This window comes from Ambystoma mexicanum, chromosome 13 (genome assembly GCF_040938575.1).
Source record: "Ambystoma mexicanum isolate Mex_15411 chromosome 13, UKY_AmexF1_1, whole genome shotgun sequence".
Classification (NCBI taxonomy): Eukaryota; Metazoa; Chordata; class Amphibia; order Caudata; family Ambystomatidae; genus Ambystoma; species Ambystoma mexicanum.
The window spans coordinates 436,887,550-436,913,246 of record NC_090938.1 but is presented as its reverse complement, the minus strand read 5'-3'; the positions used below and the strand labels follow the sequence as shown (position 1 = coordinate 436,913,246).

At 44.8% G+C, this 25,697-nt stretch overlaps 1 protein-coding gene across 1 annotated transcript in view; it reads right to left on the bottom strand.

Moving 5' to 3' along the window:
• CD79B (CD79b molecule) overlaps positions 1–19,107 on the bottom strand; it is a 159,403-nt gene extending 140,296 nt beyond the window's left edge. The window contains exon 1 of the mRNA XM_069634047.1: positions 18,923–19,107. Coding sequence (XP_069490148.1) covers positions 18,923–18,989 — 67 coding nt within the window. The 5' untranslated portion in view covers positions 18,990–19,107. The remainder of the gene's footprint in view (positions 1–18,922) is intronic.
• Between the last annotated feature and the right edge of the window lie 6,590 nt (positions 19,108–25,697).

Genomic DNA, 25,697 nt, shown 5'->3' with positions numbered 1-25,697 from the left:
GTTAAAAAATGTGATGACCTCATGCCAACAATGGCCACTAAAACTGATTTGGAGGCTACTTCTGGTATGAAAGGATCCAGATCTATATAGGTTTTTGCACCAATACTTATCCCACCCGAAGGACGCCCCTGTTTGCCACCTAGGATGTGACCAGAAATAATAGTGTACCCGTCGATAAGGACTTCATCCATCAGCCAGGTCTCTTGTAGTAAGAATATATCACTCGACTTGATGATCTCCTATCCCTGAGGATGGGAATGGAAAGACCTATGTCCTCTGGTATTCCAGCAAGCGAAAGACGTCATCTCAATGTCAAGAGCAGATCAGTCATTGTTCAATGTTCGCCCATAGCCAACACATGTTGCTTTAGAGGCAATTGGTTTTTGACACAGACGTATTATATCTTGCAGCATATGATCTCACCCCACCTTCCTTCCTATGCTCAGACAGCGTGTCCATTTTAAATCCAATTCTGCTAATTAATTCAAACAAATGTTTAATAGTGATGCAATTGCTGGTGTTTTGAATTGTATGATAGCCCAGTTGTCCCGGCTGTTCAACCTAGGCAGTTCCATGGCGCAGATATTCGTGCCTTGAAACACTTGTGTATAGGCGCGTTAAAAATGCCATATCATATCATATCATATCACTCAAGATAATGGTTGCCAGATCTGGTATTTTCCCCCATAGCTCCAACAGTCTAGACCTGTTTAAAAAAGGGCTGTCCTGCTTCGGGTGCAGTTCTTCAATTTTGACCATCGGCTCTAATCCTGCAAATTCATTCCACCTTTTCCTATCGTCATCGGTCATTTGAGTGTGGGAGACCCCTTGGTCAGGGGGCTTGAGGTCGATCCCCACTATGGGATATTGGTCTTTAGTTGAAGGTTTGCTTATGCAATCTCCCTGCAGGACTTTCCCTGGCTGCTTTCGGCACCAACATTTCCTCGCATCGGTTGCTAAAGGATGATCATCCTTAGGCCTGCTTTGATAATGCAGTAAATCCTCAGGGATGTGAGTGGCCGTTGTTGGTTTTTCACCTGAGGGATTGTTCGTAGGGTGCACCCATTTATCTATGGGGCCCCTCAATTCAACCTTTCCGCGTTTCCCATCACCCAGATCATGAGAAAATGACACGGTTTGGGCCCCATTAGATCTATTTGGGTTTTTAGGTAGGCCATGTTTCTTATTACCTTCCAGGTTAATGGTGGTTTCTTCCCGAGGAAGACAGGTTGACAGGAGTTTTATCAGGCTCAACTTTCTATTTAACTTTAGGATCTTTGGGGAACTATTGAGTAGAGAGGTTTTGGCGTAAAGTGCCTCCAACGCGTCTTCCTCTTTTTCAGCCGTGGTCCTCCAAGAATCGCTGTTAGTGGAGTTAACTGACTCAGGCTCGGGTCTTCAATTTCCCCCACCTCTACACCTTTGGAGACGATCGTCTGTTTAATTAGTGGCATTTCCCTCAGACCCCCGCCGATGACTTTTAAAAGGAGAAAAAACCTTAAAGAACAGATAATGAGAGTGACATCCGCCCTAAGGTACAGAAACAAATAAATCTGCCGGCAATATGGGGGATGGAGAAAGCAAAAGGACATGTACCATGCAGGAAATGTAAATGTTGCGCTACAACAGCAAGAACCAAAGAGGTCGATAAAGGACTGAAGACCAAATGGCAACAAACATCACTAACTGCAATACGGAAATCGTAGTATACGCTGTGTGGTGCCCATGCCCGTTGCTATATATAGGGAAAACAATAAGAAAAAGAAAAACACGGATAAATGAACATAAGAGCTGTATCCCGAACAAAGTTAAAGAGGCACCTATAGTAGAGAATTTCTTAACACTGGGACACAGTTGTGAAGAAATAAAATGGACTGTAAAATACAGAATGGTCAAAGGTACAGATACTAATGCAGATAAAGACCCCCTCTTCAAAAAAGAACAATAACTAATCTTTTTGACATAATGTGACCAGGTGGGGTTAAACAAATGTATTGAGTGGCATATGAACAAGTTCATATGAAGTTATACTCTCAGGAAAAACAAATGATTGTAAATTCTAGAGAAGAAGCATTGTATGGATAGAATCAGCATCTTTTTAGAGAAAAACAAAATTGTATACTTCCATAGCTATTTAATAGATACTGCCAAGAACGGTATAATGTGGGTATAATTGTCCGTGTGTCATACTTTTCCATGTCAGTACGGGAGACAGACTATATTTTGACTGGATTGTTACTGTAATCTTTGACTAACCAGGTTATTTCAGTGTGCACACACTACCGAGCAACATGCTAGACCGTAGGAACCATTTGGTCTATATTGTAAGATACACCACTGGAGAGATCGGGCAATCCGTAACTATAGCTAGAAGAGGCGAAATAATAACAACTAGGGAAACATAGCACAGAACGCAGAACACAGAGGGCTTTGGTTCCATGACGGTCGGGGCTGGAGCCATGATAACAGCGCAACAGTTCAGAAACTCAGCCCCTCCCACAACTGGGCCAAAAGATTATTTCTTTGGTGCATACCAAGTGCTAACCTGCTCACTATTAAAAGGGCATAGCTCGGAGGGATATTGAACAAGCAATAGAGCGTGCAGTATTGCATAAATAATAGACTTTGAAATAGTTGATGAAATTATTAATAGATTTGTGCCCCATGGGCCATAGGGACTAAACAGCAGTGCCCACGGCCCCTAAAAAACGGACGGTCACATCAGTAGAGGGTGTAATCCTGCATAACAGTTATAAGGTAATGAGGTTTAGCCATCACAAGATGGCGCCCAGTTTGAAACCATAGAAGATGGAATCTGGTAACAAAGCACGCAACCGTGTTGCCCATGGTGACATGCATAAACTAAATCGATAGCCTGCACGGCAATGATTTAGAGAGATATGCTGGTACAGGAGCAGAACACTGAGACAAGAAGGAGCCTATGGACAGGATTTGGTAAGTCAATGCACTGTGGCATAGTAGCTACGTAAAAGCAGACAGTTGCTGCTACAATCTCTAAGCAAAATGTAGTTTTAACACAGAGCTCCTAACCCACAGCGCACTGGACGCATACAGTGGGCGGAGGAAGGTTTTTCGGCAGGCAAAACCATAGGACTACGGTCCGGAGCCGACAAGACAGTAGACCAAGTAAGTGAATGGTTCATTAATATGCAAAAATAGTTATGCAGTAATGGCATTACCTTATATCTACCCCACCCGAATATATACCCACCCCCCCTTTCCACAGCAATAAGAAAGGAAGGCATAATAATAATAAATAATAATAACAATGAAACCACCTGCAAACCAGAGACTTCTATAAGTACCTTTCTTAGACTTAAGTGACATTAGATATGCAATGGTACCAAGCAGGACTGTGTCTCTAGTGTTGTACACTAGAGTTAGTGAGATCTAATTTCTTGTTATCGATTACGATATTTGTCAGGAGGACTGACTGAGCCCTTGGCGTAGATTATAGGACTCGAAGAGAAGTGAGTAAGTATAAGAACTGGAGTCGTATACAACAGCATAACCAGAATAGGCTGAATAGCTAATGCATGTTCTTACATTCTTTACCCACAGAGAGTGACGAACAGCAAGCAGCAAGAAGCTGGATGTTATGCCGTGGTGCAGATAAAGAGGCAGACATCTTATCACCCTAGGTAACATAGCTCACGCAACAGTGAGCAGGAAACCCCTGAAGAAGTTCCTCAGAGTGAACAAAGAGGAATGAAACATGTCAGGCATTGTACATAGATATTAGATCAACCAACAGGATCTTTATATTAATTGCATTCTTGTTGCACAAAGTGAGGTGGATAGAATTGTAAGCACTTGCACACTTTGACACTTTAGAAGCACGTTGCACTTTAAATTGGTTTTAAGATGGACTTATAGGCAGTCTGCTGATATTGATCTATACCTGTTTTATGTGATGAAGGGTGTACAAGTTGTTATTAAATGAATATTAATAAATAGCTTAAACGAATTAAAATCGCCTGCCGTGCAGGTTGTGCTAACTAGTATTTTGATGTTTCTTATACAAGCTGTCCAGGAGGAGTTTATGTATGATAAAATTAGTGTACTTGGGAACAATGCTATGTGATGCCATTTCCTGGTTTGTCAAGGGGTGAAATGTCGTGTTCCATCACTTCCTGTCCTGTGATGTTATTTCTGGGTGGGGTCATATTACATCACTTGCTGTGATGTCATCAGAGGTCAAGGGTCATGTGATGATACTTCTGCCACCCCAGGCATTTTGGAGAAATGACGTCGCTGGACAAGTGTGGATGAAAGGGTAATGACCATGGCCCTCCTTTTAGCCTAAAAGAAAAAGGTTCATGTAAGACAAACATAAATTTATGAGTAAAGGTACAGTCTGTGTCCTCACAACTGCCTGCCTGAAAATACCAGTCGGAAAATAGCATGTGTTCATGTTTATATATTTATTGTAACTAAATGTAGGGACCACAGAATTGTCATCTGGCTTCATCACTTTAAGGACATGCATGCTTTCTATACCGGCACTTCTAGAACCACACTTATAATCAACAAAGTTAAACGTTTATTACTATTATTATTACCGTTATTGTTATGGTATTTATTGAGTGCGGAGCTAGCTTTAGGAATCGACGGAGCAGTTTACAAGTTATAGGGGGGTGGAGTACACAGAGAAGGAAGCAGATTGCAAGGGATCCATACAAGGGAGTGGGGAGCTAACAATGGGAAAGGAAGAGGGCAGGCAACATGGCAATATAGGATTTATAAACGAGGGAAGTAAACAGGGGGGATCAGATTGCCCAGTCTCCGCTTGAGTCTGGTGAGTCTGGTGTTCACAGGGAGGAGGTTCCAGACTATGGGAACATAGACAGAGAAGGCCTATCATCTGGTTCTTTCATTTCTGCGCTGACGGAGTTTAAGTTTGCAGATGCCCTTGTTTTTGGTGGATCGCAGGCCTCTGGTGATTCTGGGCTTCTCAGCGAGGTAACTTGGGAACTTCAGGGTGATGGCCTTGCATATGATGCAGCAAGACCTGAAGGTGAAATGTGATTGCAGCGGGAGACGATGCAGTTCAATGAGGGTTAGGGCGATGTGGTAAATTTATACAGACAATTGATGCAGCTTCAAATTACCACTGAATATCGAGGACTGGATCAATATGAGGCATGTCTTCAGCCTGTGAAGGTCTTCGATGGAGGATATCTGAGATTGAGAAGCATGCCATCTGCATATTGCTGGATGTGGATGTTGTATGGAGTAAGGGGGGTTCGGAGTTGTTCCATATAAAGGTTGAAGATCAATGGGGAAAGGATTGATCCTTTCGAGAGTTCACATGCCCAGCTTATGACAGGCCCGTACATAGCTCGTACATGGTAGGGAAATGAGCTACCAGTGTCATATTCTGTCAGACCTAGGCTCACTGACACCCGGCACTGCGCTGTACATGCATCAGTCAAGGGCTCACACATGGGAGCACCCGGCCCATGAATCAACATAGTGCAGGATGTCAGGGAACTACAATTCTTTGTATTTGCAAAGAGTAGACATTCATTTAGATTCTTTTAAAATCCCAAAACTGCACTGCAACTCAAGTTGCATTATACAGAAAATGTCATAAAAATATTTGTTCTGTTACAGTGTTCCTGGACATTTGATAGTCCTGCCAACTTTCAATAGTGAACTATAGTCTTTCCAGCCCTTCATGCAGCAGCTGTCTGTGCTAGTTAGATCATTGGATGATCAACATAGCCATCTCTAATGTGTCAGTACGTGGTAGAGTGAAATTAGTAAATGCTGCCTACCTTGCCTGCATGGAAGGCAGCATTTCAAATTACAATTAAACACTGCCTGCCATGCGCGCATGGTAGGCAGCGTTTAATTGTTATTGTAAATGCTGCTGGCACATAAAGGCGGCGGACTCCATAGGGATCCCAAGCATTTGCACCAGCATGAAAATGAATAGCATAGTGTATGCTGGAGCATTTGTATGGTAGAGAGGAAGGAAGATGGCGGAAATGCAATTTGCTTTGCTCCCCTGCTCTTCTCCATGCAAATAATTGAAAATGGGGCCCTCTGCAAATGAAAGACGTAAATGTCTTACGCAAGGCATGTACATCTTTCATTTGCATTGCACTGAGACTTATATGAGCCCTTAAGTGTATTTAATGTTGTGTGTAAACCAGTGGCAGCACGGAATGGAGGCCCCATGAGGTTTACTTCTATCAAAATACACTGCACGTTGTAATAACACTTCAAAATGAGTACAGGAAGCGCCACTGAGTTAGTAATTTGTCAAGTTTGGATATTTTCTTGGTATACAATTTTTTGGGGGTTTATTATAGTTTTATTTATCAGGATTTCCCAGTGGGTGTGATGATGTCCAGAGCCTTAAGAAATGTCGATGGGTATGATGACAGCGCACCCTCCAGAATATTTTGAAAGGCATAAAATGCTTGCAGAGTCTAAAAGCGCCAAGGATTCTTGGGTGTCTGCCGCCCATTTCCTACTGTGGGATTTCACTTGACATTTCTTGGTTTCTGACATGTAGTAAAAGGAAGAGGGTTTCATAATTGTGACAAAACTACCTCTGCAGGGGTACAAAGACAAAGTAGTGGCTACACCGCCTACTCAGCCCTCACACTTCTACAAACCAACAGTGATCCAAATAATGAAGGGGAAACAGGCACAGCTACGAGATATACCTCATTCGTCTTTTGTGGTAATGTGAGCTGAGGGAAGGCTATACTCTTAGAAAGGGTGTGAGACAGTAGCAACCCAAACAACAAAGAGTACACAAGTTCCAAAATAAATAAAAAAGTCCAATCATGGTTCTATACAATATGTAAACTTTAATCAGAAAAATGCATTCTACAACTAACTATTAAAAAGACTAAATAAACCCACCCTTGTAAAAGAAGACAGAAAATGCAGAACACATGTGTGCAGGCACTGTGGATACTATAGCAGGGAGGAAAAGGGCAAACATTGCAATAAAGTCACTCAAAAGGAGATCTTCCTAAGGAAAAAGGTGCAACAAGGAACAAGGGCCTTAATCTGCCTCTAGGGCCCCAAACATGGACCAAGGGGACAGGGTCTCTCAATAATGCCTTATTCCAGTTCTTAAGCGGTTCTACAGGGTTGAACCAGGTTTTGAAATGCGAAGCTATAGTGTCGAACAAGGTTTGAAGACAGCGGTCACATTGATCCCAGTCAACATTTCAGCATCGAGTATGGTTTGAGCTGTGCTACATGTGGTTCAAAAGCAGCATCAAGTGATGCAGGCCGATGGATCACTAAGAGAAGTTTGACGATCAGCGTGGTTCTAAAGGATGCATGCCGCTGGTTCGGGTCAATGGGTGACACAATGATCTTAAGGATTCAGTCGCACAGCGTCGCAAAGTCCTGGCAATTTGATGCTTGATTCAGTGACGCAGTGGTTCAAAGTCATCTGCACTGTGCGTTGGTGTTCGGGCTGGAAAGGTGTTGAGGATCTGTTGGGTCAATGTGGCATCAAGTCTGTTCGATGATGCAGCAACAGCAGTTTGATGGTGAGTGCTAAAGACAGCACTGCGGTCCTTGTGGTTAAAAAATGGAGAACATGGTTTGAAAATGTTTCGAAGGGATTTTGAAGGGGTTTGAGTGATGAAAACAGGAAACCTTCCTGCTTTCGCCCTCTGAATGCTGTGAGTCCCACTACAGGGGGCTCTAGGGCAAGGCAGGTACTTTTCAGCGTCTGCTCACCCAGCCTAGAGAGGCTTGCTACCAGAGTGTCACTCCAATGTGCCCTGGAGAGGGGTAAGGAGCAGTACTTTCCTCTGTCTTGGAACACCTGTTTCCCTCTTTCACAGAGAACTTTGGAAAGGACTGCTCTCCCAACAGAGTCCAAATTAAGTCTTCCTGATTCTTGGAAGGCCAAAGGGAATCAAAGATGGAGTGGTAGTCTCTCACTTTTATAAGTAAAAGGCCACAGGGGATTGGATGAAAGTAAGCCTGCTTTAAGGCATCCAATCCTGACCTTGATGTAAATGATCGTTTCCCCATGATGCCATACCCAGAGTGCCTTGTTCCACAGGAAGTGGAGTGGTAGGAAGGACAGAAAAGCCCACAGTAAACCAACATGTAGGAATCCTTCCTCAAGCTTGTACTCTCTAAATGACCTACCTCTGCCTCTCTCCCAGCCTGCAGCTTCAAAGTATCTCTGTGGAGCCACCTTCTAGATTGATGCAGGCCTTTGACACAGATTTGTCTCTTTGAAGCCAGGCTTCCAGCATATCTCCTGGTGTGAGCTACAGGGCCTAGGAGGGAAGAGTTACCCTTCCTATCATGGAGTCAATAGAAGCAGACATCCTTTCCTTTGTCTCATTCACTGGAATGCAGGCAGTCAGGCAGCCTGGAATCCACAGAGCATATCATGGCTGGTCTGAGCTCATAGGGTTGGCACGGGTTGCTATAAATCAGATGTGAATTTAATATTTATGAACATGGCCCAGGTGACCTCTGAACATGCTCTGTGACACTGGTGAGGCTGCAGATCGGAATATTGATGCAGCTGGGCACAGGTGTACACTACTCCCAGGTTTCTACATCAAACCATAGAAAGCAAAATTGTACACAGGAACCGGTACTTTTGACCTGCACCCATTAACACCACAGGTTTTGCATCTGCCTCTCCCACTAAAGTCAACCCACCCCTTTTTCTTGCAGAGCCAAGTACAGTGAGACTACCAACAGTGTCAGAAGGGCGCTATGCACCACCAATCACAATACTGTTGACACATGCACATGTGGTGTACTGTGAGGCCTGACTTGCCAATACTTATATCACATGAACACATGGACTGGTCTGAGACCTGCTTGTCAATACTGTTAAGACATCGGCATGTGGCCTACTGTGAGGCCTGTGTTGCCAATACACCAGACGGTCTGCTACAAGAGCACTGTTGAGTCAAGGTAAGAGATCTGCTCAATCTCTTTTGCATGTGATGGCATATTATTCACTGTACATCAACACTGCATGTAGCACACCGCCCGATAGAATACAAATGAATGCCAAGACAAATATGGGCCAGCTGTCACATGGTCTGTAGCATATGAATGCACACCCCATGTTAAGTGTAGCATACCCCTCAGCAGTAGACAGATGCCCTTGTGGTTCAAACACTGTCCATTCCTTCTATATTCCCTTTATAGCGCTGCACCCTATATCATACAGCTGAGTCCCATGAAAAGATTCGGTCCAGATGTCATATAGTGACATCGTCACATAGTGAACGGAGGATAGCACAGGGGCAACGTGCTGGTCTTGGAAGCAAGACCACGCAAAGCAACAGAGGTTCCAATCCTGGATCCACGCTTAGAAACCGAGCTCAGGTACGGTATTAGGTGCATTACAAAAAAACAATAAAATAAATAAACAGTTTCTATTTTCTTAAATGCACTCTTAAATGCACTATTTCCTATTTCCCATCGTCTCTTTGGCATCTTATTTGCTTTTCACCAAGTGCCTAAACTACCATTTCTGGTTCATGCATTGCACTGCTCATCTCTCTGACTATGGTCTGCTGAAAGACCATGCATCCTACAGCGCTGCAAGACCATTATATATGCTAGGAGGCTCTATACAAATATAACATTCCATAACATAACATAATTATGCTTTTGGCATGGAGTTTAATAAAGGGGGCTCTGGCTAGCAGACCACCCTTAATTAGATTGATTACTTGCATCATTTTATCATTAATAAAAATAAAAAAGATAGGGGTTTTACACCCTTGCCAGGTGGCAATCCTTCCCAACAAAGGTCTGTCAAGCTCACTGAAAGAGAGAGCAAAAGTGTACAGAGAGTAACTCAACGTGGGCAACAGAAAACGCTGTCAAGTGTGCGGCCTACATTGTTAATTCCGTCTGTCACCCACTGGGTAAATCCTAGATCCGAAGAATTAGTCAGTAAGCTGCTAGGACCAACATGTTTGCATTTCCCAAGCCAGATCACACACATTTCATTGGTTTTGATGACCTGACGTCATAATCAGGGAGTTTTCTGACTATTAAGTCTGTACCTTTAGCCTGGAAAAGCTTATAAAGCACTTTTGACAAAGTGCTGTACAATTTAGTTGTTATGACGGTACAAAATGTATGTAATATACAATTCATGAGATAAAATAAGAGGGGAAAGGAATAGGAAATTAACTTGAGAGAGTGGAAAGGAGATGAGTTTTAAGGCTGGTACAAAAGAGATGCAACGAGGAAGTCGAGTGAATAGTTAGAGGTTCCAGAGTTCAGGAGCAAGGAGTGAGAAAGAACAAAAGCGAGAAGGGGCTCAAGAGGGACGTAGTTGAGGAAGAATTGAGTTTGGGACCGCAGAGTGCAGGATAGGCAGGATAGAGAGTAGAGAGAAATCAGAGAGTAGAGAGAGGGAGGAGCAAATCCATGGGAACATTTAAAGACAATGACAAGAAAACGAGAGTCAAAGGGAAGAAAAGAAATAGACATGAGAGAGGAAGTGATGGACGTGCGATGAGAGAGGAAGTGATGGACATGCGAGAGGAGAGAGGAAGTGATGGACGTGCGATGAGAGAGGAAGTGATGGACGTGCGATGAGAGAGGAAGTGATGGACGTGCGGTGAGAGAGGAAGTGATGGACGTGCGAGGAGAGAGGAAGTGATGGACGTGCGAGGAGAGAGGAAGTGATGGACGTACGATGAGAGAGGAAGTGATGGACGTGCGGTGAGAGAGGAAGTGATGGACGTGCGAGGAGAGAGGAAGTGATGGACGTGCGGTGAGAGAGGAAGTGATGGACGTGCGAGGAGAGAGGAAGTGATCGACGTGCGAGGGCTAAGAAGACAAAAGACAAAGGACTGCATTATAAATAGAACAAAGTAGTGTGAAATGGGAGCTATGAAGACCAACTGATAGGCCAGCACAGTAATCTATACGGAAAAAATAAGTGAAAGAATTGGAAGTTTAGTAGCAGAAAAGGATAGGAACGGCGGAGGGTGATAGAGGTTGTAAAGATGAAAGCGTTGAGATATGTGAGCAGAAAAGAAGAGAGAAGGTTCGAATATGACACCAAGATTTTTAGCAGAGGACAAGCAGGAAGGAGGAGTAGAAGGAAAGCGGAGAAAGGGTGGAGAACAAAGGGGTGTTCGAGTATTAGCAGGAAATAAGAGGAGCTCAGTTTTAGTAGAATTAAGATAAAGTGAGGAGTCATCCAAGATTCGATAGCAGCCAGGCATCTTGAAACGCTAGAAGGAAGGGAGTCAGAAAAGGAAGAGAAGGAAAAGAAGATGCGTGTCATGTCACCTGTGTAAAAGTGACAAGATAGATGGAAATATCCAAGTGGGGGGGGGGCACATTCCTGGCACACACCTGCTTCCACTAAAAATTGAGAAGTACAATGTCCATGGATTCCATTACTAACACAGGGGTAGGTATTATCATCACTGCCAAATAGTAAATCCCAAATTCCACCCGGGCACCCCATGGATCCGAGCACCTGCCATAGCTTGGAAGGATTGACTTTGTCAAAGGCAGTGCCCAGACCCATGATGGCCAGGAAAGGTAGATCGGCACCTTCTTAAGGAAAAGTGAACTAGCCACTATTAAATACAAATTCAAGGTCTGGTCACCAGTGCCGAAACCAGGTCTAAAGCCCAACTGGACCAGGGATAGAATATTATATGGATTGGACCATTCTTCTACTCTGGCTAACAATGCCCAACCGAAGATTTTTAATATAGAACCCAATAGCGAAATAGGTCTATAGGATGTTGGGCTCCCTCTGGTACCTTTTTTATAGATCGACTGAATAATGGCGAGACACCAGGATTTAGGAATTACAATCATCTTAATTAGGGCATTGAAATAAATTGCGAGCAGTGGAGCCCATAACTCCACCCAGGCCTGCATTAGGTCAGCGGAGATGCTATCGGGCCTGGGGTTACGGCTTGTATTTAGGGCCTTTATTGCCATAGGGATTTCATGGATAGTAAAAGGCAGCTTTGCCCCGTATGCTGGATCTCCCTTATTCATAATCGGCTCAATGCAAAGAGGCCGTTACCCTAAGTTCTTCACCGTAAAAGAAGCTTTTATAGAGAGTTGAATAATGCTCTGCGCCAAACATGGTCCAGGACCATAGACTCCAGACCTCTTTCCATCGAGTTATGGGGAGCACCGTTTGTAACCGGTCCCCAGAATTGTTTTGTATTGCCATTATGTGCCGCTTCTACGAGTCTCCTGCTCGATTTCTTTCTTCCTTTTGAAAATCATTTTTTTGTACGACTGTCTTGCTTCTATGATCTCCAACCTGGATGCGGGGTGATTGTATTTTAGCAATTTGAATAGCCTCGTCTTGGCATTGGTGCACTCAGAATTGAACGACCGGGTGTATTGGATGGCAGTATATTTTTTACAAGGAATCGTGAATTCTTTAGATATATGGGCTGTCAAAAGCTCAAAGTTGTCTATGATAATATTAGGAGTGGACAAGCCATCCAATCGGGAATTTATTAGAGTTAAATTATTACCAAGTAGGTTTCTTCTATTTCTGGCTGTAATCTTGGAGTCCACCTCACTCTCCTTGTGGCATTCTCTAGTGTTGTGCCAGATAACCGAGGAAGAAGGATTCTTGGAGTAGGATTCAATATATTCAGTCTTAGAACTGGGGGCTGATGATCGCCACATAAAAGACATCAATCATTTTCCAATGTTTTGACGGAAAACTCAAATAATCAATGCAAGAAGAACCTTGTGTCCCAATAGAGGTATGCTTTCCCGGTCTGCCATTAGGGAAGCGAACGTTCACCGTGCTGAGACCGCACTCATAGAGGCTTGCCAGTAATTTAAGTCCACTGGAATACACCTTTGGCTCAACCATAGTTGGTGGGAATATTCTGAATGATCTGTCACCCGTCTCATCGAATTAACCCAACGGGGGACCATTCCCTATTTTTTAGACAAAAATCACCTCCCAAGACTACTAAACATATATACATATATAGCCATGATGACATCGGCATTCCCCTGTGAACGATATCTATCTTCGCGAAAGATGGCTGGCAGGGTAGCTCAGCGAGGAAAGCGCTTGCCTCAGATTTCTGTGTGCGATCTTCAGTTAAAGTTTCACATCCCACCTGAGCCCACTCAGCCCTTGGTGTCCCTGAGGTTTAGGTTGAGTACCATTACATTTGGCTTTAAGAGCACTATTTGTTACAGTGCGTAGAAGCAGGAGGAGCCTGGCATGAAGAGCTGTATAGAAATGTGATGCTTCTACTAGAGCGAAATATTCTCCAGTGTACGTAACAAACTAAGATGTCAACATCTGTGAGATGTCAGATCCCTTAAGAATCTGCCACAAACATTCTTAGCTTGGACCGAGTTTGAATGCCAGGGCCAGAAATATTTGTTGTTTAACTCTGGTGTTAAGTCGGAGCTAGATTTGAGTGCAGAATGGCAACAGATGCAGGTGGAAAAAGGTGGGCCCTGGTTCATGTAAATACTTCCTGTTCATGACTGGGATCTCCTTCCTCATTTCTGCACCTGGACAGGAAGTCTTGTCAACGAACGTTTCCAGTACCGGATCGCAGAATGCATGTATTTGTCTATGTTTTTTTAGTGAACTCACCAGAGGCTGTTGCTCCATTAAGCTTTCTTAGACGTCTTGGCGGAAGGCTTACCAACACTGTGTCTAGCTGTCAGGTGGCGCTTGCGCCACCTATACGCCAAAACTATTGCATTAGTGTACAGCTATGGAGAAATGCCATATGAGGAGGAACACAACTCTTGTATGTGTGGTTGGTAATTTACCCACCCATTGACTGCCCATGGCCATGCCAATCCCTATGGCCATTCCCACCCACTTCCTGACCTCCCCGCCCAAAACACATCATCCTGGGATCTCTTTGAGCCACCTTTATCAAGTCTTACCATCAATCTTTGCGCACTGCCAGTGTTTTTTCAAAGCAGTCTTCGGGGGGTCAATGACTTAATTGGAACTGTAAACGTGCTACAGGTGTAATAAAAATGTCTTATCAAGGTCTACCATCAGCCACTCCATTTTTGTGAGCACTTTGTGTGTCCTTCACTGAAGTCCTGTTGAAAACAAGCATTTACAATGTTACAATGCCAGCAGTTTTGCCTTGTTTATATGTATTAGGCATTTGCCAGGCACTGCTAGTATATGCCCTGGTACTCACACCACTGATGGCCCATTAATACCACTACGGCAGTGCCTGGCTAATGCCTTTCCCAAGCCTGCACAAAAGCCAAAACTGATGGCATTGCCAAAGCTTGTTTCAATACATAGCATGTATAGTTAAGCTACTCATCACTCCATCCCCAGGCAAAGCAAAGTATTTGCTCATTTCTCAAGCACTCATCAATCTGCTGGAATGTTAAAATAACAATTCCCAAGCAGTGATACGCATTTCATTTCTTTAAGCAGTTCATGTATTCCCTAAGCATTGAATAAACCACATTGAAAGGTTTCACTGACAGATTAATTAGCTAATTTACATGGTTCGTGTAAGCAGGCACATGGGGTATGATGCATTCATCAATTGCATTTGGGGATTTGTAGTCTTGATTCGCTTCAATTGCATGCAGTGGACTGCAGCCAAGCTAAAGTAAAAGCAAAGCCCAGGAATAGAGTAAGGTGTCCCCCAGGGGCGTGGATTTGCCTGGTAGCCTTATGTATGGTGGTAAGACAGGGGTGTGTGCTTAGTGGCCCCTCTGGGGATTTCTGTATTTACTTGCATGGTTCCCCAGCAGCACAGGTCTCAGTCTTTCCCTTTCATCCTTTTGAGGTCTAGAAAATAAGTACACACCATGTATTGGTTAATGTAATACTCAGAAAAGCAGTCGATTAATTTAGTGGTGCACATAAATGGTCAGCGTAATATTATTAATATTTCATAGTTGTCTAGCGGACAAACATCATGTGTCATATTGTCCATGATGGCTGTTTTTTTAGCCAGCAGCGCCCTGAGTGCATGGGATTGTGACCTTACATCTAAAACAAAACTACAAGACCCAGAATGCTGAGCAGTGTTGCGTGAAAAGCCCACATTAGCTAAAGGATAGAACAACAGGTGACTTGGGAACTTTTTAGCAGCTACAGACTGTATTCCATTGCACAAGTACTCTAAGAGACATTTTATTTGACCAATGTTCAACTCTATAGTAAAATGTATACTTTACAATTAAAGGGTGTTTTTGTCAGGACATAAACTTTGTTAGCCGTTATTGGAATGTTCGGGCAAATCTGAAAATAAGTATTGCAGGACTTAAAGATGTCTAATGTCTCCTATTAATCAATGTTTAATGAATGCTTGGGATGCACACGCCTTTCCTGTTTACACTGAATTTAGAAAAGAATTCAATGTAACACGGCTACTCTCATAGGAAAGTAACATCACGTGATATCCTGGTGTGGGCGCCTCGGTCCTAGCAGACACCACAGACGTGGCAAAAAAACATGCCAGGTGGCCAAGAGAAGTGGCGGAATGATGTGCCAGGCGAGGCAGCTGGCATGCGCCCACTGTTGTCACCAATGCTTAAAATGGCATGTTTTATCTGCTCTGGATCTAAACCACCCAGTCGGGTATTCTAGCTGGACAGTGTTTCCTGCCAGGCAAATGAACTGCTAGAGCGAAAATGGCCGTTCAATCTATTTGGGAACTTGTTGTCAGTGTTCAAAGAAGCGTACTCATCTCAGACAGTAAAATGCACATTGGGGGTCATTACGAGGTTGGAGGTAGCCATGGTCCCGAAATAGGGACTTACCGGGTCATTCCAACCTTGGAGGACCCGGTAAGTCCCCATACCCATTCGAGCCCCCATAGGGTTCAATGGGAATGGGGATGGAGCTAATAACGGTACCGCAATTTGCGGTACTGTTATTAGCTCTGAAGTCCCTTAAAGGGTCCCTTCCATAACGCTTGGTGAAACCAGGTATTAAGAGAGGGACCCGCTAAGGGACCTCGGAATAGGGTGGTAAGGGATTACCGGCACCGGTGTCCTTACCGGTGCCGGTAATCCCTTACCACCTACCTCGTAATGACCCCCATAGTGTTTAAACTGTAAGTGCTCGCAACTTGACCCATGTCAGGACGATGGAGATGATCCATTCCTGTTTTTTAGTTTGTTCGCGCTGCATGTATTAAGGAAAGGACGAGTAGCAGAATGCAAATAAAGAAAACAAGACCAGATGAGTTACAGTACCCTCACCAGACGGATCTAGCTGAGAACCCTGCCATTGCATGTATAGGCAGTTCCCTTCCACCTGAAAAACGAACCCACAAAGGGCCTCATTACACAGAAGGCGGTAATCCAGGGTGCTATTAGCACCCTGGACCATGCCAGTAAATTACTGGCACCGCCTTGGTGGAAAGGGGAATTACCGCCCTATTCCAAGGTTGGTGGGGAGGTAATTCCCCCTTCCACCATTGCCCTTCCCCATTCCCATTTTTGCCCCATAGGGCATAACGGGAATGGGGAAGGAGCTAATTACGGCACCGCAATTTTGCGGTGCTGTAATTAGCACCAAGGTCCCTTAGCGGGTTGGTTTTTAACGCCTGCAAAAAGCAGGCGTTAAAGCACCAACCCGCTAAGGGACCTCATAGTAAGGCGGTAATGGTTAACGGTCACCGTTACCATTGACGGTGGCCGTTAACCATTACCGCCTTCCGTGTAATGAGGCCCAAAGCCTGTCACACTGCGATACACCACAAAGGAGGCCTCGTCTCACATACAATCCAGGTGCCCCTGGCAGGGGCACAATACACCATCACCTGGACAAGCATCGGCACTCACCTCATCCTCCTAAATATTGGGAGGATCAGGCACCTCCTTCCTTTCAACACTGCCAAGCATCTCTTAACCACTCGTGTCTTCGCTAAACTGGACTTCTGTGTCAGCATCCTCTTTTGGTCTTCCCAACTATGCTTTCTGTCCTTTCAACAATGTCATTAACTTTGCTTTGTCTCGGGAGGATAGCTCAGTTGCAACGTGATCGCCGTGGAAGCAAGACGACACGGAGCAACACAGGCTCGATCCCCGGGTCTTCGCTTAGAAACCTCTGGGTATTAAGTGCATTATAAATAACCAATCACATCATACCAAGAGTCTCCATGTTGAGGGGACATGCATTGGTACTTAAGTAACAGGAGTAGGACTGACACCCTCACTTCCCACCTACTTCCCGGTACTGTCACCAGGCTGGATGGCTGACGATGCAAAAGAGGGCCAGTTCTTCTCCTGGTTTACAAATCTATGCACGGTCAGGCACCACTATATATATCCTCCTCTATCCAACTCTACAAGCCTTCTCGGAATCTCTGCTCTTCCTACTCAACTTCACTTGTGGCTCCTCGCCCTCCCTGTGCTTCCTCTTGCTTCTGCTCTTTCTCTCTTCTTACTCCACTTGCATTCTCTTCCCCCAGACATCCGAGAAACAGTCCACGCCGATTTGTTCAAAACCAAATTAAAAGTCTACCTGCTTGGCTCTGAGTTACCCTCTTAACCTACCTCTCACCTGCCTTCTAGCTAACATATTCCCTTGCCTCTACTCTGCCTCGGTCCTTCAGTTTCTCTGCCTCCACTTTGGCACTTCATCCATCATGTTCACATGCCTAACAAAGCTGGCCGTACCGTACCTGCATTTAAAAATGTCCAATGTTGGTTGTCCTTTATGTATGTCCACTTGTGTATTGTCCCTGGTGACTGTTTCATTTACTCCCCTCCACAACATGGCCAGAGTTGCCCTCAAACTCACCCTATTGTAAGAAGCTCACTGCTTCCTGTTAAACCTGATTTCTTACATTATATTGTGATCAAAAGAGCATTGTTCCTCCCTGTACATAATTGTTAGCATCGCGGGAGAGGCCAATGACCTTATGAGCAGAGCTGGACGTTAGGTCTGGTGTAAACTGCACGGCAGTCTGTGCTGTCTTTCACTGCGGCTTAAGACCACACTTTCCGGTGCTCTCAAGGGAACTTCCCACCAGGAAATGGAGGTGTTTATAATTTCGATGTGACCAAGGACCTTGACTGCTTTCAATACTATAAACCTTGAATTAAAAGCAAGCCCCTTAAGCTTTTCGCACTTCTTCCACGACACTATCCATGCCTGCTCCATGCAGTACCAACATATTTGGTGTTAAGGCTGCATATACCACCGGTGCATTGACGGTGATGGATGCATGGTGTGATTTGCAGATGCCAATCAACATTGTGTGTTGAAATAATATATTTAAGTGTTTCATTAGAACACATTGTTCATATTTTGCTCTGATCCTATCAGTGGCAAGTGTATCATTTTAACAATCTTATCAATAGAAAATAAGAGCCAACATGCTTTCCTTCTATGGTAAATTATTGGGCAAATGCAGGCAAAATCATTGCTGAACTGATGAACGTGCCTGTCAAACACTGCAGCAAGATCATCTTCCTTGGTTTGGTGCTCATGCTATATTGGACTTTTCACTGACCTTGCCCCTGTGTTGGGGCTCCTAGCTGGCAGCTCTGCTGTGGTCGTCAACCCGCTTTGCTGGTTATTACAGTAGATAATGTGCAGAAATGTCAAGCAGGTTCATTGGAGCAGTGTGCGGGTGTGGCCAGCATCAGTGCCCAACATTGTCACCTTCTAACTCATTGTTATTCAAGAAAATGGATAAATAGCCATGCCCTGCCAACCTGGGTTATCAAGTTCCGTGATAACAATGAGCAAGTACAAGATGAAGACATCCAGGTCGGTGAACACTATTGTTTTTATATTACTATGACTGGCTGATGATTAAAGTAATAAAGTTGCCAAAACACCACCACATATCAAGCTAGGATTAGAAATAAGTGCTCGGGCTCAGAAATAAGTGCTGGGGCTGAGCCCTGGCAAGCCCTCCCACAAATTAAGCACTGCATTACATACCTGTGAAAAGCATCAAGAGGAACACTTTCCCGTAGATTGCACAGCATGTACCCCAAAGGCCCGCCATATCACGCAGAAGCAGCCCCTGGGTGCACTGATTTCTTTAAGTAACAAATATGAAGGCAATCGGCTGCTGGGATCTGTTGTGTTCAGCTTTGCACAACCGAAAAGGCATCGCATGGACACGCTCCACAGAGGCTTCCTGTTCATGTAAATGCATCTGCAGTGGGGACGCCTTTCTTTCTCCAAGTATACAGATTTGAGATCAGAGGGCGATGGGAGGGGCACCTATGGGTCCCTGCCCCCTAGCCTCCTCTCTGACTGCTCTGATTAGGAATCACACAGATGCCCACACATTACCTCAACATTGCCCAGGCAGGTAGATGGAGATGAGCAGGGCTGTCACAGAGTTTGGTGAGGCCCAGGGCCAAAAATGTGGTGAGGCCCCATACTGTTTTCTGCACTGGCCCAGCGGTGATGTGGTGCCACCAACAGGAGACGCAAGGACCCTCCTTTGAGTTTATGGATGGAGCAACCTGAATTGGGTTTCTTATTATGACTGTAATTACAAGATAACAAGGCCATGTCCAAGCAAATAATCAAGGGACAGGCTGTACAGTGCATAGAACTGGCAATCACTTCACGCTAATAACAAGTTCCCATGTGCAACTGGAGCCAAGGGCCTCATTACACGGTAGGCGGTGGACCAAGGTGCTATTAGCACCTTGGTCCATGCCGGTAAATTACCGGCACCGCCTTGGCGGAAAGGGGAATTACCGCCCTACTCCAAGGTTGGTGGGGCGGTAATTCCCCCTTCCACCATTGCCCTTCCCCATTCCCATTTTTGCCCCATATGGCATAATGGGAATGGGGAAGGTGCTAATTACGGTACCGCAAATTTGCGGTGCCGTAATTAGCACCCTGGTTCCTTTGCGGGTTGGGTTTTAACGCCTGCAAAAAGCAGGCGTTAAATTCCCCAACCCGCAAAGGGACCTCATAGTACGGCGGTAAGGGTTAACGGTCACTGTTACCATTAACGGTGACCGTTAACCCTTACCGCCGTCCATGTAATGAGGCCCTTAGTCTCCAAAGTAGGGTCGATGATGTCAAAAACCCACATGCCACCAAATGGATCCAGTAAAAATCATTTGTAACTACTTCCCTGGAATTCTCTTCAAAGGTAAAATGAGGACTAGTCTCCCAAATAAAGGTTCCCCCGAGAGCCCTGAGTATGTCACTATTGAGTGCCAAGCATATCACCATTGCCATCACTGTCTATAAGCAGTGCCATGCACCGTTTCCAAGCCTACACAGCACCCTTCTTTACAGAGGATGGATACTCCTTTGCACTAAAGTGTTCATTTCTTAGGCCTCCTCCCCTTTGTGCATCCCATTTTATCGCCCTAACCCCCTAATGCTTGCCTTAGAGGAGGCGTATATCTCATTTGCACCCACATGTTATTAATGCTAACTCAACAAATACCCATTTAGGACCCTTAGGCGCCCTGAAGCTGCTATCTTTGGTAAACTGTTTTGGTACTGTGTAAAATTGTGATTTCCTACAATGAAAAGATACTGAGCATTGACAGTAAGCTTGATCAGCATCTGTAAGGATTGGGCGCCCAGTGGCATTCTTGCTCCTGCTGGAGTAGGTCACATGGTCGGAGTCCCCGGATATGCCCAGAGTTTTGTATTTCTAAGTAATAAGAATCACATCCAAAATGAGCGCACGTCATGTGGAAATAAACCTCCTCAGTGTTCCCTCCATGCAGTGGTTTATGGAGGAACTCTAGTGGTGACCCGGGCAGCTTTGCCTAAAGTCCCAAGCTACTCCTCACTGATGAGGCCCAATAAGACCGAAACATGTTTGGTGATGCTTGTGGTCTCGTGCAGAAGGGATGTGACCTAGCAGTTCGGGCTGGACTGCCCCTTTTGGGGTGGGGCCAAGCCTGATATGCATATGGTCTTTCCCCTTCTCTAATGGCTTGGCAGGCGAAGAACGATGGTCTGGAGTGTTGCCCAGAGCAATGCCAGTGGTTAAGATTAATTCTAAACCTTCCAGCCATTACCTCTTTGTTTTTGCCTATACTAAAGCCAAACATGGCAGCCAATGATTGTTTTGTTTCTATGGAGCACGTCGGAAGGTGGCCAGTTTTATATGCACTCCCAATTTTGTCAGTTAACATGGACCGGGGCACAGAGAGCAAAGGAGATTTGTCCAAGATCCAGACATTTTGTGGGGAATCCATCTTCCCTGTTTCCAAAATATACACCTGCGTCTTCAACAGTTTGACACTAATATCGCAAACGGGACATGTCATTTTTGCCATAGCAAATTTCGTCGTGGTAGAATTAATCGAATGTTTTACTACGAATTTTGCTGCAAATGTATATGGGGGCAAAATCGTCCAGTCAAAAAAAATCGATGAATTCTCCTGCGATGAAATAAATGTGACAAATCACATAGAACCTCCCAAGCAGACATTCAAATCCCATTCATATTAGAATGTTCATATTGAGCAAATTTAGCAAGTCCTCCACCCAAACATTCACTGTGCTTTGGGTAGGAATGGTTGGCATACATTTGATTATGGAACGTGGGGACAAGATGCAACATATATTTCGATGATTTGTGTTGTGGATCGGAGGTCCATTTCCCAGGGAATCTCGAAACCCACTTAATGTTGCAGCCTACCATTTGGTTGACTTTTCTGTGAAACCACCAGGCCCCATGCGTGAACCTGGCAATATATGCAGTTATAGAAACACGCCGCTTTACCGGAGAAATGGCCAGAAAGGGAATGCAAACCTTCGAAAGTGGATGCAGCAAAAGAGGGGGCTTAACACACTAGAAATGCATCTGGGTTGTTATACAAAGTGGAATGTTAAACACAAGGAAGGGCACACGCTGCGAATTACGATTTCAGAATATGAAAAACTTAATGAAGCAATGCTTACATCCAGATTTCAATAGCGCTGATGACCTGCTTGGTTTTTGTATTAGAAAAGGGGGCCGCTCATGTAAATGCCTGCTCCCAGGCTACAGGCCCGCAGACAGCTGTTGAAACTTGCAGCTGTGCCCCGCAGTCTGATGTTCAAGAGGCGAGAATTGCCCTGCAGGAGGGCCTGGCTTATGGGCCAGCAATGGTTAAAGGAAATGAACAACAGGGTGAAAATACAAGGAGGTCTAGGTGCCCTGTCAGATTTGGCGCCTGGCCATCAAAAATGGAAAACATACATCCTCACTTCACATTGCCTGCAAGCCCCCATTCAAAGCGCAAGGCCAGGGGCAACTGCCCCTCCTGACCCTTGCCCCTCTCGGCACAACTCTCAAGATCAGGAGGGTGTGCAGGTATGGATCCTCCAACCCTTGCAGGATCCACTCACCTCTCCTTCCCCTTAAATGTCTACCATGACATCTTTAGCACAGTCCTACAACGAGCTCTCAGGTTTCCCAATTCCATGCATGAGACAGTCAACCATTCCTGTTCGTTTCTTTGGGATTTTTGGTTTTGTCTACTCCATTTTAAATGTAGGACTAAAAATCAGAGATTTCAAGAAAAGACACACGACTGGATGACTGTCTCAAGCATGGAAGTGGGCAATTTAAGAGGTCTCTGTACCTTAACTTATTACTTGGGATGATACGATGTGATAAGAGGTATTGATATTGACATTTTATTTCTATCGCGCTCATACACAAGTGTTTCAGAGCGCGACAAGGCAAGGGAAGGGGAACAGGGGAGAACAAAAACAACGATATTACTAGGCCCAGTGACATTGAGAACGTGCAAGTGCAAGGTAGAGGGAGAGGGGGAGAAGTGCATGGAAGGGGGAACAAAAGGAGAGTGCGGAGCGAGAAGGAAAAAACAAAAATAATAATAAAATAATAAATAAAAACGCAACAAACAATGGGAGTGCAGCCAGCAAGTGGCAAGTGCTAGGTTTATGGCAGTAGGCCATGTAGGTCTGAAAGTACAGGAAGAAAAGGGGAGGGCTGTATGGGTACAGATACAGACCCCAGTGCAGGGGGTGGCCCGGAGGCAGTGCGTGAGGGTGGCAAGATGAGCAGGTACCTGCGCCCGGAGGACAGAGGGTGGCCAGGTGCATGGTGCCGAGAGAGAGTAGAATAAACAGGGGAGGAGAAGGCAGAAGCAAAGAGGAAGGTTTTGAGGTGCTTCCGGACCCGGAGATGGTTCTCCTCAAGTTTTAGAGTGGCAGGGAGGCTGTTCCAGAGGGAGGCCCCAGCCGATGTGTGCTTTTATAAACCTTCATAAACCTAACATAACAAAAGATAACTTAACCCAACAATATGGCGATAACAAAATAAGATATCTTTGCCTAAGACAAGCTAAGATAAAATACTTAAGCTTAAGGTAGCCCTGAGTGAAGCGACAGCCTTGGTGAGGGATTAAGGACATTACCATCCTTGCCCATCCTTCAGCGAAGGTATCATCACTATTGGAACCCTGAGGATTTCATTGGGGTACTAATGCATCCTTTTTAGGGAAATTGTAGCCGCAATTAATTAGCATGTCCAATTTCCCAACAAGAAGCTATAAAACAAAATGATTGCCATGCAAAATAGTAAAGGCAGCAAGTCCCTTTACTATTTCCATGACTACGGCTGGGAGTGGGCACAACGTGAGGCAGCGCAGAGGGTGAAGGGATGATAGGGTGCAAGTGGAGGGTGCGCACATTCTGGGGGTAGCAAGAGAAGGGAAGTGCTGGGTGTGGGGGGGGGGGCAATGGCCAATTGGAGGGAAATTGCAGACACGGTGGCGAGGCATGGGTGGCCAGGAGAAAACGTGGGCAGTTACTGACATTTGCTGCCCTCTTTCCTGGACAGCCGATTGGAAGATGCCTCTCTCTCAAGGCAAGGACCATCAAATCAGATTATAGAAAATTACTTTTCTTTCTTTGCACGTGAACTATTTTAATTATAGCCACACAAATAATATGATGCAATCACGTTGATAATTAACTTTACTGGAGGAGAGGTTCATTCAATGGTTGTATACTATGGTGATCTGTGAAAAGAAGATAGCGAGACTTCAAGCTGGAGGCCCGAGAGTTTTAAAAAGTAAAACAAAGTATACGTATCACATACTTCCATACGTATACGACAGTATAAGAGAGTATTAAGCACCAGAACTAACTAGGGGTTTGATGTACTCCCAAAGATTTTTTTAAACAGTAGAGCAAAATCGCCCGTTTGAAAAGTACATTTAAACTCCGTGATTGGCACATAGTATAAGTAAAGCTATGAGTAGTGACTATCCATAGGTTTCTGACTATATCATGTGACCAGGCCCACTCGCTGTGGTCGAAGTTCTACTCAGTATTGAACTACAAGAGGCGCTGTGCCTGCCCTATAAGTATTCATTCCGAATTCTCATCACTCTGTGTTCTGATCCTCGACAACATTAAGACTTGGAATGTAAACATGATTTTTTTAAATCAAGTTTTGGTTTATTATTTTAATGTATTGGTTTGGTTGGTTGGTCATACGCTTCTACCAGAAGTGGAAGCAGTCCCTTGTCAGGATGACTTTGCACGGTTTCAATGATTAGACGGGGGCACCTGGGCCAGGTACTGGAGGGGACATGCATTGGTACATAAGTAACAAGAGTTGGACAGACAGACATAATAGTATAGCCATAGGCCAATATTTACACGAAAATAAGGTACACATGTACAGCTGGTTAGCATCAGGTTGGGTACTGGTTAGCATCCGGTTGGGTACAGCTAGTTAGCATCAGGTTGGGTACAGCTAGTTAGCATCAGGTTGGGTACAGCTGGTTAGCATCCGGTTGGGTACAGCTGGTTAGCATCAGGTTGGGTACTGGTTAGCATCCAGTTGGGTACAGCTGGTTAGCATCAGGTTGGGTACAGCTGGTTAGCATCAGGTTGGTCAGGCTGGGTGGTTTGGGAAACCAACGGGGAAGGGATCTGTACATCTTCAATGGTTGGCAATCAAAGCTTAAGCCTGGTTTTAAATAATTCCATTGATTGAATGGCTTTGATGCCAGTGGGAAGAGCATTCCTCTGGTGAGGGGCCAGAGAAAGAAGCAACAGAGTTGGGAAGTAGCGCAAGGGGGCAGAGTACGGAGAGGTTGGTGAGAGTGTAAGGGTGGAGAGTCCTTGCACAGTGGGGACTTCTTTCACTTGGCCCCGAAATAAAAGAAATACGTATAATGTACACTGTTGAATTATGGTCTATGCATAACGTTGTGTAGCAGAAATCTGAGCTGGTGATGTCTAGGGCACATGCTAGAGGAGTGAAAAGCAAATGCCCAGACATTACCAACTGCCAGATCATAGTTTACATCATAGCTACAAAACCTCTCTCATAAAGTCCATGAGCGAAAACTGGGCCGTACATTTATTTGTGCTGTTTTGTGAATGAAACGGCTCAGTCTCCACTACGTGGTGATAAAAGTGGTGGTTTTTAGAAGCACATAGTGTGCAGTAAATTAAGATAAGATGCAAATTACTACTAACGGGACACCAAAGTCAAACACGATCCAATGACTACAGTTTCTACATTCAAAGTAGTAATATTGTCAATGGATGGGAATATAAAGTAAGCAGGGGCAAACTTCCTTTTGCCATGGTGGGACTCTAGATGACAGTCGCGAACCAGGTGGCCTTTCACTCCACAATACATGCATAGTCCCAGAGTTCTTTGGCGCTGTCTTTGTTTCTCTTAAGGGCCATCGTTCAGCCCTTGTCTGCATTGGCTCTGGTTCATTTTCTCCTGAGGGTGACATAA